This window comes from Musca autumnalis, unplaced genomic scaffold (assembly GCF_047663935.1).
Source record: "Musca autumnalis isolate F117 unplaced genomic scaffold, ASM4766393v1 scaffold_4, whole genome shotgun sequence".
NCBI classification, from domain to species: domain Eukaryota; kingdom Metazoa; phylum Arthropoda; class Insecta; order Diptera; family Muscidae; genus Musca; species Musca autumnalis.
In genome coordinates, this window is record NW_027411977.1 from 92,698,199 (window position 1) to 92,711,624 (window position 13,426).

The 13,426-nt window shown below is 38.2% G+C and overlaps 1 protein-coding gene across 3 annotated transcripts in view; it reads right to left on the reverse strand.

Moving 5' to 3' along the window:
* Positions 1–13,426, reverse strand: part of lama (phospholipase B domain containing lamina ancestor) — a 111,021-nt gene continuing 97,595 nt past the window's right edge. For all 3 annotated transcript variants that reach the window (XM_073987544.1, XM_073987546.1, XM_073987543.1), the window contains exons 3-5: positions 2,059–2,953; positions 1,879–1,995; positions 1–1,814 (exon numbers count right to left, since the gene is read on the reverse strand). In XM_073987544.1, coding sequence (XP_073843645.1) covers positions 203–1,564 — 1,362 coding nt within the window. In that variant the 5' untranslated portion in view covers positions 1,565–1,814; positions 1,879–1,995; positions 2,059–2,953 and the 3' untranslated portion in view covers positions 1–202. The remainder of the gene's footprint in view (positions 1,815–1,878; positions 1,996–2,058; positions 2,954–13,426) is intronic.

A 13,426-nucleotide genomic window follows, 5' to 3' on the forward strand; every position in this document is an offset into this window, starting at 1 on the left:
TTTTGTATAAAAACGTACTTCTTAATAATTCTTTTTAACATTGACCTAAAAACAATTAATTTACTAGATACAAAAATACATTATAAAAAAATATTGCTTTGTCAATGAGTTTTGATGGGTGGGTGGTGTAGTGATGTTTTAAAATGAGGAGTTAGTGGTGCTTTGGAGAGGAGGGCTGGCATTGCCATGAGTGAGACCTACGCTACCACGCCCAATTCGGAGAAACTTTGCCAAAGTTCCATTCATCCGGGTGTCCTGCATGTTCTATATCGGACATTTTATCATATACCGATGACCATTTGAAGGGACCTGCCCCAGTTTGACGCATTGCTATTGCCCGCATATCATTGCGCACTGGTCGGCGTTCAGTGATCATTTCCATTTCTGCCAGTTCGGCAGCATCATCGATGGTCACACTTAGGCGATCATCGAGAATGGAAGAGTTTATGGGACCCTCAGGATTGGATGGTTCAGGTATTGAGCGGGCCTGCATGTGTTGCAGACGCATAAATACTGGTCCGGCAAATGCGTGATAATCGCTAATGCCCAAACGAGCATTGTAGGCAAATAGTTTGATATCTGTATTGCCATAAGCCACAGATTCTTCACTGCCCAGTAGGTCACCGCGGAAGGCATGAGTTCTCAAAAATCTATCCACAGCCTCCAAATTAGTAAGCTCCTCATTTTCTGCAGGCAGCAAATCATTCGGATAGCTATCCACATTGACTTTGCTTACCTCTAGCAACTCATCGAAGTACGGTACCCCATTAGCTAGCCACGCTGTGCTATTGTCATTTATAAAGCGTTCAGTAACATCCTTCATATGCATACGGCCGGGCAATTGTTCGGCAATCCACACCAAGCCCTTGTAACGATTGTGCAGTTCGGAAATGACGGCCTCATCTTGGGGATCTAGCGGAGCAGGTTTGTCATCGAAATTATCATCTTCGGCTAGTTTTTGGTAGATTTGGTCCAAGGGCCCTAGTTTATTTAGATCAATGCTGATCCATTGTTTGGAACCGGTATACGGATGCTTGGACATGGCTTTGGCCCAGGTTCGACGATATTGGGCCATTCTATTTGCAGCCATAACACGGGCAGATAGCAAAACGGCTTGATTCACATTAACTGATTTCCAAAGATCTAAATTCTCATTTTTCATAGCCACGCCAGCCACAATTGCTTGAACTTGTCTGCCCTTTATAATGTAAAAATCATCAGTTGAAGCCAAAATGCCTGGATAGCCGGTGAATGTTATATCAACACCGGGCACTGTGTTGGTTCTTTGGTTGGGGCCAAAGTGATAATGGAATTTATAACGCTTTTGGATTCTTAGCATGGATGCATAGCTGCCAGCTGTGCTGTGACCAAATAATAGTTGCCATGTGGCTAATTTATCGGAGGGAAAGATTTTTGTTAGCATTGAAGCACTAGGTAGATTGAAATTCTTCCTTGTTACCGGTTCCGCCGCCCCAGATGTTGTAGAATTTCCAGCACTGCTGCTGCTGAGTACATAATTTTCATAGTATATTTTAAGATCTTGAATATCGGCGGCTGCATTCATTAAAAGGAAATCCGAGAAGGGTATTTCTTCTTCCAGATCAGAACGAGCTCTCTTAGCTCCTTTGCGATAGCCAGTCTCAAGACCCTCCAATTGGAAAAAGAACAAACCAATTTGATGCCAATAGTGTTCATGGTCTTGTCTAAGAAGCGCAGTTTCCTTAATTTTAATATAGTTCTCGGTTAGTAGATCACGCAGCCAAGTACAAAAGTTTTGGGCATCTTCATCGCGTTCGCAAGATGATTGGATTGTACTGTAGGGCAGAAAAAAAGTTGGATTAGTTGACGGGTTTTTGATAAGCTACAAGTTATACATACTTGAGCCACTGATTATAGATTTGATGCCAGGTTAATGTTCCCTCAATTATACCAGCACCATAGGCCTGAACCCAATCGGGAAATGAACGTTGAGTTTCTATTTCGATTTGAGCCCAGCTAAAAATAAAGAGAAAATAAAACTTAATAAATAGATCACTAGGAACATTGTTATCAGCTTACCCATTTTCATATATGGAATCCTTATAGCATATTCTAGCAGCACCTTTTGGAATGTTAAGAAGATCATTTTGTTGTTTCCAATATTCTATTTGGAAGCCAACCTGTTTGGTCCAAAATGCTGTGGCACAATAGGTGCCATCGTATTCTGGCCTTTCAATGTAACCGATAAAGAAGGCACCTATAACCAATAAACCGGCTCCAATAAGTATATAAGTTCCAATCCGGGTCTTTTGCCATGATGCACCAACAACTTTTAGCACTGTTCCCGCCGTTTTGAAGCCGTTCAAAAATCCACCACAAAAACCAAGAATTTATACAAATGTTTGAAGCGTCTCTTTTCCGCTTTTTCTTTCTTTATTGCCAATTTTCGACTCAATGGGGTCTTATTCCTTCACTTAACGAATGTTTTAAACGCGATAATTGAGATCTGCTCGTGCAGCGTATGAATGTCCTGTGTTCAGCAGAATGCGGTGAATAACGTTGATGTTGTTGTCGACTGCACAGTCGATTTCTTGGCCCGTACCGTAGCAGCAGCAGCAGTAACAGGTGGTGTCCACTTTCTCTTTGTTAACGACCTTTTTGGTCATCGGAGAAAGTATTTTCTTTGGTGGACTTGTTAATATAGATCAGGATAATGATGGCGATTGTATAAGTGTATGGAGTGTTGAATAAATTAAGTTTGATTGTTTCGTTATAAATAAGTTTAAGTACTTTGTGGATCGGATTTTAGGGATTGCAGTTTTTGTTATTATTGTAAAAGTTAGTTGATGGGAAAATTGTTGTAATTTATTGTTGAATTCCAAATTATGCTATGGCCGAAATTTGATATTGTTTTGATGTTGATTGTCTTTTGTTGAAAAGGAACGGAATTTACTGTATCGTATTGTTGTATTCCCTGCAAAGAGGTAAAGAAGATAAAGAGATAATAATTAGAAATTGTTGTTATGAATTTTCAAGTGATAAGATTTTAAATTGAAAAGGAATTTGGTAATTTCACATAAAAATCATGTGCTTTGGACACAATCTATCAACAATGGCAATCTAACCATGCCAGCCCTTTTGAGGGACGATCTATTATGAAATACACCATGGTTGGATATATGGTGTGTGTTACACGAAGCTTGAAAGTCACTTACTGGAGAGGGTGTACTTTGAGACCGACTGCTACCCTATACTATTTTGTAACAACGTGTTACACTAGTAAATGCGGAGACACGTAACAGTTTATGTTGACCGACAGTCATCAACCAGGCCTTCTCATTAAGGTGATGAATATTGGACATTTAGATACAAACTGTTGCAACTCGGAGCGCTTTGTTTTACAAATTTCCACATTGTATATCCTTGAGGAGAGTTGTTAAGACCGATGTAGCATTACGTCGCACATGTTTAGGGGTCGATTTCGTAATGGGGCGCACTACAAATCTAAAAGGGAGTAACTGATATGGTACAAACTTTGCACCTCGTAATTTGGATGGACTTGACAAGTGAAGTTTAAAGGTTGTATAAGAATCATTAATACCGATATATGGGGAACTCAGTAGGAGGACCATGAAATAATTAGGTTCCCATATATGATATCCAAAAAGAGTTACAATTTTGAACTTAAAGTCATTTTAAGGCCACTTCCGAATCGTTTTGAAAATTTTACAGCGTTCACTACCTGTGGTGCTGATTACAAGGGTAAAATTTTTCTTGCGGAAGCGCACATATCCCGACAAAAAAAATATTTTGGGTATGTGAACTTTGCTGTCACTATTAATTCACTCCTTGTCATAGTGACCAGCATGTGTCTGCCAAGATGTTATGGGCATAATCAGTAGCTAATAATCAGAGAGCTCACTAATCAAAGATCGCTTCACAGATCTGTCCAACCCTTTTGATGTCTGGACAAAATGAGACCAAAGGACGACATAAACTCAGTCTCGTTTGGCGACGTTATGCTGACTGATCCGAAGAGGTGCTCAAGTTATTTTAATCGACAGTTTGTAGAGCAGGGCAAATAGAAGATTACTACGTCGCATTAGATCGCTTCTTGTCGAGGAGGAACCACCACAATGTACAATAAATGAAGTTGCAATCCCGGGTTCTTTCGTACCGGATTGACCCGAAACCATAGTGTTTCGGCCAGCGGCAGCCAACCCAGCATCAAACCTACGGTTCTATGTAGGTTTTTATGCTGCTACAACAACAACAATAAATGATGTTGCGTATGTCATTAAGAACCCTAAATCATACAAAGCACTGGCCCCAGATGAAATCTCCATGGTAATGCCGAAACATCTGTATCTAACAAAAGTTCTCAACCTGGCGGTAACTACCCTAAGTTTTCAAAATGGACAGGGTGAAAAGTTGAATCGTACACACCGATTTCGAGGCTTTACGTCTCCCCAGTAACAAAGAGAAATAGCAATATTGTTGCCTATCATCAGCACACAAATTGTTCGAGGACTCTTTCAGAACTATGCCAGTCGTATGTGGAATTCAAGGCCAAGAAGTCCAAGTCCCGTAAGAGTTCCCAAGGTGGGGTGATATCTCCGGAACTATTTACACTCTACCTCCCCTGTATTCCACCACCTTCAGACAGCGTTGAAATCGTAACGTATGCGAATGATTGTACGATCTTGGCGTCAGGTGCCTTCTGATGTCAATGACGGCCACTTTGTTCACCATATGAACCGCGGAGGTGAGCACTGAGTTGAATGTTGATGTTCTTCGCACATGCCACAGTTATCTGCGACAGGCTGAGATGTAAGAACACGGTTCATAAGTCTCTAGCCGGCAGCACATGGGGTGCAGACAAAGGAACCTAGTTGACCACATATAACGTGATAGGTCGGTCGAGTGGTAAGTTATGCGGTACCAGTGCGGTGCTCGAATATAAGTGCAACGCGATAGAAAAATAGAACTGCAACAGGTTGGCTCTCATGTCTTCAGTGGACCATCTACATGAGGAGACAAAGATTCTTCTAGTACAGCAACAGAAGAGCATGTTCTCATTGCAGTAGGAGCGTCAGCTGCAACGACAAACCAGAGTAGTTTTGGTTCAACTACGATCGGGATGTTGCAGCCGTCTAAATTCCTGTAGGCCAAAGATTATTAACACCGTGCAAAACATCTGCCCAGCTTTCCAACTGCCCTGCCAAACCTACTTGACAAACTCCAGTAGCTTTGTAGTTACAACCCGTTGAAGCAGCCACATTCCCAGAACTCGAGGTAGACCCAGAGCCGGAGTTGGCTGGAAAATGAACGTACAAACATATCGCGAGTTATTCTGAACGAAAAATTCCCCGTGAGTTTTGTCTTTCCGCCGTTTCAACTTAAGGGAGAAAATTAACAAATTAGCGGGAAATGTTCGTTCTGAATAAACTCCAACATATGCTGTTACCACAACAACAACTAGCTGTGTAACTTCTCCAATTGGAGAAATCTTCTTCTATAATTGGCACTTATTTCGTGCTGCTACATCCAGGAGTAAAATATATACAGTGGTACATGTTAAGCCGTGTTAAGATGGTGCTGTTCGCTAAGGTTGGTGTGCTAAATTGAATATCGCCAAAAATGAGGGTTTGTAGCCGTTTAGTATTGATTAACAGTGAACGACCTGACATAAAGCCCAACGGGCATAAGGCCCAAAATGAATCTTGGGCGTTGTGACCGTCCGGACCGCGGTTATAGAGCCCAATTTAGTTTTGGGCCATATGACCGTCACAATCCCATTTTTTTAATAAAAATGTTAATTATCCTATTAGCAGAATTTTGAAATTGTAGCCAGGGTTGTTTTGAAAGGTGAAAGTTTTAAATAACGCTAAACCGCCGGCAACGCTAAGAAAACTTAATTATACCCTACACCACCTTGTGGTAAGGGGTATTATGTCTTTGTGCATTAGTTTGTAACATGAAAAGGAACCGAGATAGACCCATAGTTCCTTTAAGGGATATACATAGAATCACTTTCTGAGTCGATTTACGCATGTCCGTCTGTCTGTCCGTCTGTCCATGTATTTTGTAAACAAAGTACAGGTCGCATTTATTGTGCGATTCGCATGAAAATTGGGGAAGATAGTTTTTGGCCAAAGGGCAAACGCTATTTATTTTGGTAAAAATCGGTTCAGATTTGGATATAGCCCCCATATATATCTTCACCCGATTTAAGGCATTTGGTGCTCGAAACACGCTATATATGTCCGATTTCAATGAAATTTGGAATGTGCGACGGAATTTAGTCTAGAAATAAGTTTGCCAAATTATATAGAAATCGGTTCAGATTTGGATATAGCCCCCATATATATTTTCGCCCGATTTAAGGAATTTGGTGCACGAAACACGCTATATATGTCCGATTTCAATGAAATTTGGAATGTGCGATGGAATTTAGTCTAAAAATAAGTTTGCCAAGTTATATAGAAATCGGCTCAGATTTGGATATAGCCCCCATATATATTTTCGCCCGATTTAAGGCATTTGGTGCACGAAACACGCTATATATGTCCGATTTCAATGAAATTTGGAATGTGCGACGGAATTTAGTCTAGAAATAAGTGTGCCAACCTATATAGAAATCGGTTCAAATTTGGCTATAGCTACTATATATTCTCGGCCGATTTTAGGTATTTGATGCACGAAATGCGGTACATATGTACGATTTCAAAAAAATTTGGAATGTTTGCCGGGATTTGGCCTAGAAATAAGTGTGCCAAATTATATCGAAATCGGTTCATATTTGGATATAGCTCTCATATATATTTTCGACCTATTTGAGGTATTTGATGCACGAAACACGCTATATATGTCCAATTTTGATAAAATTTGGACAATGTGACGGAATTTGGTCTACAAATAAATGTGAAAAATTATATCAAAATCTGTTCTGATTTGGATTTAGCTCCAATATATATTTTACATGTTCACAGTGGTGTAGGGTATTATATAGTCGGTCCCGCCCGACTTTGATCCTTTCCTTACTGGTTTTATTTTATTTCATTTGGGATGCGTGGCCATCGACCTCGGTAGACCTAAATACTGTTCAATATCAGCCATGTCTTGCTCACCTGCAGAAAATACATTCATATGTAGATCAGATTATTGTGGGGCGGCTAATCGCGAACGGAATATATCTTTATTGGTCGGAAATTGTATTTAATTAATACCTATTATTTGAAGTACTTCTCTTACGATTTACTTAGTTTGATAAATGCTAACGACTAAATAATTTCAAAACATTGTTTAACAAATGTAGAAATTAAATAACCAAAAATAGCTCAGATAAAAATGCGGCAAAAGATTAAGGTTGTTCAAAACAGTCTAAAACCCAGGGGATTTTTTATAATGAGTCATTAGAATATTTTAAACAAATAGTGAGATTAGATATAATTAAATGTGAAAATTCAGCAATCAATTTGAGGACGAAATAAGCATTTTTTTTAATATTTAAGCCTTTAATTGTTTTAAATACACCCTGCGATCTTATATTTATTAAATATTTATTAGATGTAATAGCACTATAAATCCCAATGATCATTTACGTATTCGAAATTCTAAGAAAATCCAACCACAATGCGTTTTTTTGTGCAAATGAGAAATCATTCTACAAGAGTAGAATTGATTTTTTTTAAACATAGATACCAATTGAAATTTTAGCGAACGATTTGAAAGCAAAAAATTGTAATTTCTTTCAATTTCTCACCTGCAATTTATTACTATTTAAATTTCGTTTTATTTTAAACAACGATATATCACAGAGTATTTTATTTACTTTATTTATTAAAATTATGAAAATTTTTATCGCAATTTCAGCATGGTAGAACGAATACAAGGTAAAGTTAATACTACAACAAATACAACTCGAACAACAACCACAAAGGAATTTGTTTTTGTTTGGAACGTTAGTGTCAAATATAAATGTAAACAAAATAAGGAAATGTCTATAAATTATTGGAATTTAAAAAACTAATAATTTTTCACATTTGATTGAATATTTTGAAAAACATGAATGAAAACTGGTTAGATTTTCAGTTTGAATGTTTCCGTATCATTCCACTAAATACACAATATCACGCAAGAAGTAGAATTCTTGCCAAAATGTTTGGGGTCGCTCGTAATTCATTGAAAAAAGAGAAGCTGTTTCAATCTTTTGTTTTTGAAAACAAAAAGCACAAGTTTATTAGGGCTTTATTATTTTCAAGTTTAATAAAATACCCCACATATTAACAAATATTGTACCGCCTCTATAAGTGGTGTTTTAGTGTGCGACATGTCGTTCGGACCTGGAGGAGGTTACAAGTCATTGATATGAAGGAGTCTTTATGGGAAATTGTTTTTATTTCAGATGAATAATTTTTTTCTTCAAAAAATATATATCCCTATTATACATCGAACATAGAAATAAATATATAAAATGTCGTATGGAATTTGACACTAACACTACAGCCCAGTTCAGTCAGCTGGGTATTGCTGCTACCTTTTCTTGTTCTACCATGCAATTTCAGTTAAAATCGTATTTTAAATTTTATTATTTTTTCACAACGTAAAAACCGTTGCTTTGACTTTGACGTGTTTATCTTCACCGTATTCTATGACAGACTGTCTTGTGTTTTAATATTTTTGTACTTAAAGAAACAACCGATCAGAAGGGATCTCTTTTTTTTGTTTTTGTTTTGCGGTAGAAAATATATAGCAGCAGCAATAATAGCAGAAGAAGTCTTTATCAGTTGATAAGTAAGAGAATTCATGCGAATTCCACAAAATTCGCTTGGTTACCATTTTTTTTTGTTTGTAGCAAGCAGCAGAGCTGAGGACGACTTGTGGTAAAGAGAGTAAATGAACGCATCGCTGACGATTTATTTGAATAGAAGAAGATAATATTTGAAATGAGAAAAAGAAATATTATCAGTAAATATGGAAATACACGCAGACAAAGAAGAAATTTTGGACATATTTACATATGTATCCAAACACATTTTAAAATCTAAATAGGTTCAACATGGGGAAATTCCATTTCTACGCTTTGCTCTAAACATAAATAATAATATGTAGTAAAAATAACATAGCATCGGTAGATTTTGTCAAAATTATGTACAATCTGATAATTAGTCTATGAATTAGTAAGCTTAGATCAACGATGAACAAGAAGAAAGCATTTGTATGGTGAATCGTACGAAAACGTAGATTTACGAAATGCACTGGATTTTAAATGTCAATTGCATAGCGTATACATTAAAGAGTGAATTATTATTTAACATATTCATGAATGGATTAACGAGATTCCTACTGTTCCTATCTACTATCTAGCGAAACCATAGCCAAGGTAACGGGCTTGTAATAATTAGCGCGGGGAAAGAATACCCTGTTGAGCTTGACTGTATTCAAATAATCCATCGTATTCATGACGAGAATTTATTTGACGTATACGCAATGGAATTGACATTTGGAATCCAGGGGATTTCGTAAATCTAAACGTACCATTACATACTGTAATAGTACAGTTTCCAAATTGGTATCATAGCAAATATGCTTCCCAGCCATATAATGGTCATATAATAAACAATATCGTGCTATTTATTATTTATTAAGATTTAATGATTTGTTTTTGTGTCATACGATCAAAAAGCTAACATATAATAAATTTTATAACATACATTGACGCTCAAAAATATTTTACGATCTCCACAATCATGTTTGAGCATATAAAAATGATTTTCTGTCTGATTTTTTCATCTGTAAAGGTAAGGTCACATTAGTAGTCCGGTCAAAATAGACATACGTATAAGGGGGAAATAGCAAAAATTCCCACAAAGCTGAATTTTGATGGAGAGCGAGGGTTAGCCATTAGAAGCAACGTCCTAAAAGTCCCCATCGATCCCATGTGTGCAAAATGAGTTATTCGGGGTCAAAGGTCATTTTTGGAGGCATTATTCAGTTTTTTTAATTTTTCTCAAAAACGGTAAGACCTAGCAAAAGCCGACTAAAGTAAAAGTTGTAGATTCAATAATTGTATACAGGAGTGGTCTTTATGATTCTTAAAAAAGACTTACCATTTTCGAGATATCGCGATCTAAAGGTCAAATAAAGAATTAGCCGCGTAAGTACATTATGAGGCGAACCGGTTAAAGTAACGACACTATGTGTTAGATATTTCCGTAAGCTTTCAAACGATATCCACTTTGCAGTAATCGGTTCAGTAGAACCGGGTCTAACTCGGTTTTTAAATTTGGCCTTTCGGGTCGAATAACCGGCGAACCGGATCCGCAACCATTGAAAATTATACATTTCCGTAATCAGCGCAACAAACCCTACCTTCGGACAAAACTTGAAAAAAATCGGAGAGTTTTCGTTGGGGTCGTTCCCGTTGGGCTTTCGATTATACATGTGGGTTAAATGGGCTATTTTCGCATAAAATGACTCTAACATTGAATAACTCTACTAAACACGCTCCGATTTTGTTGGATTTTTGTTTTAGAAGATAGCTATAATTTCGCTCTTCAAGAAAATATATATTTTTTTGGGGGACAGACCCGATTATTTCACTTATTTTAGCCGGTTCGTCTGAATATGTGCATATTTCCCTTATAAGTGCATAAAAATCATGTGTTTTTTAGAACAGCTATATCTCAAGAATGGTTCCTCCTAGGAAAAAATTATAAAAGTCAAACTTGTAGATAATTTTCCTGTCTACAATATTTACTTTAGTCACTTTTTGATTAGATCAACCGTTTTCAAAAAATAAATCCGAAAACCTAAAAAACGCTTAAAATTTGACCTTTGACCCCGAATAATTTTTTTGCACACATGGAATCGATGGGGACTTTTAGGACGTTGCTTCTAACGGCAAACCCTAGCTCTCCACCAAAATTCAGCTCTGTGGGAATTTTTGCTATTTCAATGTCTATTTTGACTGGACTATAGGAAAATATTTGCTCCAGTGACAGGCAGTGTGCACTTACTGAGAGCAAGTGAGCGTAAATAATGCATTGAAATGTACATATGCTCACTTGCTCTCAGTAAGAGTGGCGTGGAGTGTCCCAAAATATGACTAATTATACCCTCAGCCTTAAGGCTAACGAGGGAATATGCACTTTGATTCGAAGAAAATGTTCCTTATCGAAATAACGGTTTTAAACACTAATTTTGAAGTCGATTTAGTTATGTCCGATCAACTGATTTGTTCAAAAATTTAACAATCACAATATATTTTGTAAACATAGATCAAATTCGACGGTGAGCTATGTTGATCCACTACTTAGTGTACCCAACCCCCCCCCCCCCCCCCCCACACACACATAGAACTTCAACATTTTCGTTAAAATAATGCCCACGACAACTATCGAAGTGAGAATCCAATTTGGTCGGGTCGCAATATTTCTTCCGGACATAGCTTCGAATATGGACTATACCGGTCCACTCCTTTGGGTACCACCCACACAAAATTTCAATATCTATGGGACAAGTGCCGTTTCGGAGCAACATGTTGGCCTCCGTAAAACTCAAATAACTGATGCCGAAACTTTGAACATCAAGAAGATCTATATTGGAAAACATCTTCGGGTAACTCCCTAACAAAAGTCGATGTAGAAATTGAAAGAACTGCCTGGTATCGCCGATGTATTGAAGACCAAATTTCAAGTCCGAATAGAAAGATCACCCCACACCAAAGTACAGCAACATGTGTCGGATTTCATTTCACTTGCGTCACTTCAGAGAGAGAGAGAGGAGTGAGGTCCTTTTTGTAAAGTATAGACAGATCCCAATCATTTATGTTCATTCATTTCTCACTCATGGGCAGATCATTGCTTCAGTAGTCAATTGTTCCACGCTGAAGATTTTGATTAACTATCTGTAGCTCTGAATGACTACACAAAAGCTCTCAAATGCTTGAAGACCCACTGGAGAAAAGGCGAATCAGCATTGCCCGAAGCAGGCAGTGCTGTGAGCATGCGATCAAGATCAAAGTTATGCAAGACCTATACAATTTCTGGCGCAGAAAGGGTCCATAACAGCACCCTTCCTTTTAGAAAGTGTCTATAGCAGCACCCTTCCTTTTAGAAAGTGTCTATAGCAGCACCCTTCCTTTTAGAAAGTGTCTATAGCAGCACCCTTCCTTTTAGAAAGTGTCTATAGCAGCACCCTTTCTTTCAGAAAGTGTCTACAGCAGCACCCTTTCTTTCAGAAAGTGTCTATAGCAGCACCTTTTCTTTAAGAAAGAGTCCACAGCAGCACCCTTTTTTCAGAAAGTGTCCATAGTAGCACCCTTTCTTTCAGAAAGTGTCCATATCAGCACCCTTTCTTTCAGAAAGTGTCCATAGCAGCACCCTTTCTTTCAGAAAGTGTCCATAGCAGCACCCTTTCTTTCAGAAAGTGTCTATAGCAGCACCCTTTCTTTCAGAAAGTGTCTATAGCAGCACCCTTTCTTTCAGAAAGTGTCTATAGCAGCACCTTTTCTTTAAGAAAGAGTCCACAGCAGCACCCTTTTTTCAGAAAGTGTCCATAGTAGCACCCTTTCTTTCAGAAAGTGTCCATATCAGTACCCTTTCTTTCAGAAAGTGTCCATAGCAGCACCCTTTCTTTCAGAAAGTGTCTATAGCAGCACCCTTTCTTTCAGAAAGTGTCTATAGCAGCACCCTTTCTTTCAGAAAGTGTCTATAGCAGCACCCTTTCTTTCAGAAAGTGTCTATAGCAGCACCCTTTCTTTCAGAAAGTGTCTATAGCAGCACCCTTTCTTTCAGAAAGTGTCTATAGCAGCACCCTTTCTTTCAGAAAGTGTCTATAGCAGCACCCTTTCTTTCAGAAAGTGTCTATAGCAGCACCCTTTCTTTCAGAAAGGGTTCATAGCAGCACCCCTTCTTTCAGAAAGGGTTCATAGCAGCACCCCTTCTTTCAGAAAGTGTCTATAGCAGCACCCTTTCTTTCAGAAAGTGTCTATAGCAGCACCCTTTCTTTCAGAAAGTGTCTATAGCAGCACCCTTTCTTTCAGAAAGTGTATATAGCAGCACCCTTTCTTTCAGAAAGTGTCTATAGCAGCACCCTTTCTTTCAGAAAGTGTCTATAGCAGCACCCTTTCTTTCAGAAAGCGTCTATAGCAGCACCCTTTCTTTCAGAAAGTGTCTATAGCAGCACCCTTTCTTTCAGAAAGTGTCTATAGCAGTACCCTTTCTTTCAGAAAGTGTCTATAGCAGCACCCTTTCTTTCTGAAAGTGTCCATAGCAGCACCCTTTCTTTCAGAAAGTGTCCATAGCAGCACCCCTCCTTCTTTCAGAAAGTGTCTATAGCAGCACTCTTTCTTCCAGAAAGTGTCTATAGCAGCTCCCTTTCTTTCAGAAAGTGCCCATAGCAGCACCCTTTCTTCCAAAAAATGTCCATATCAACACCCTTT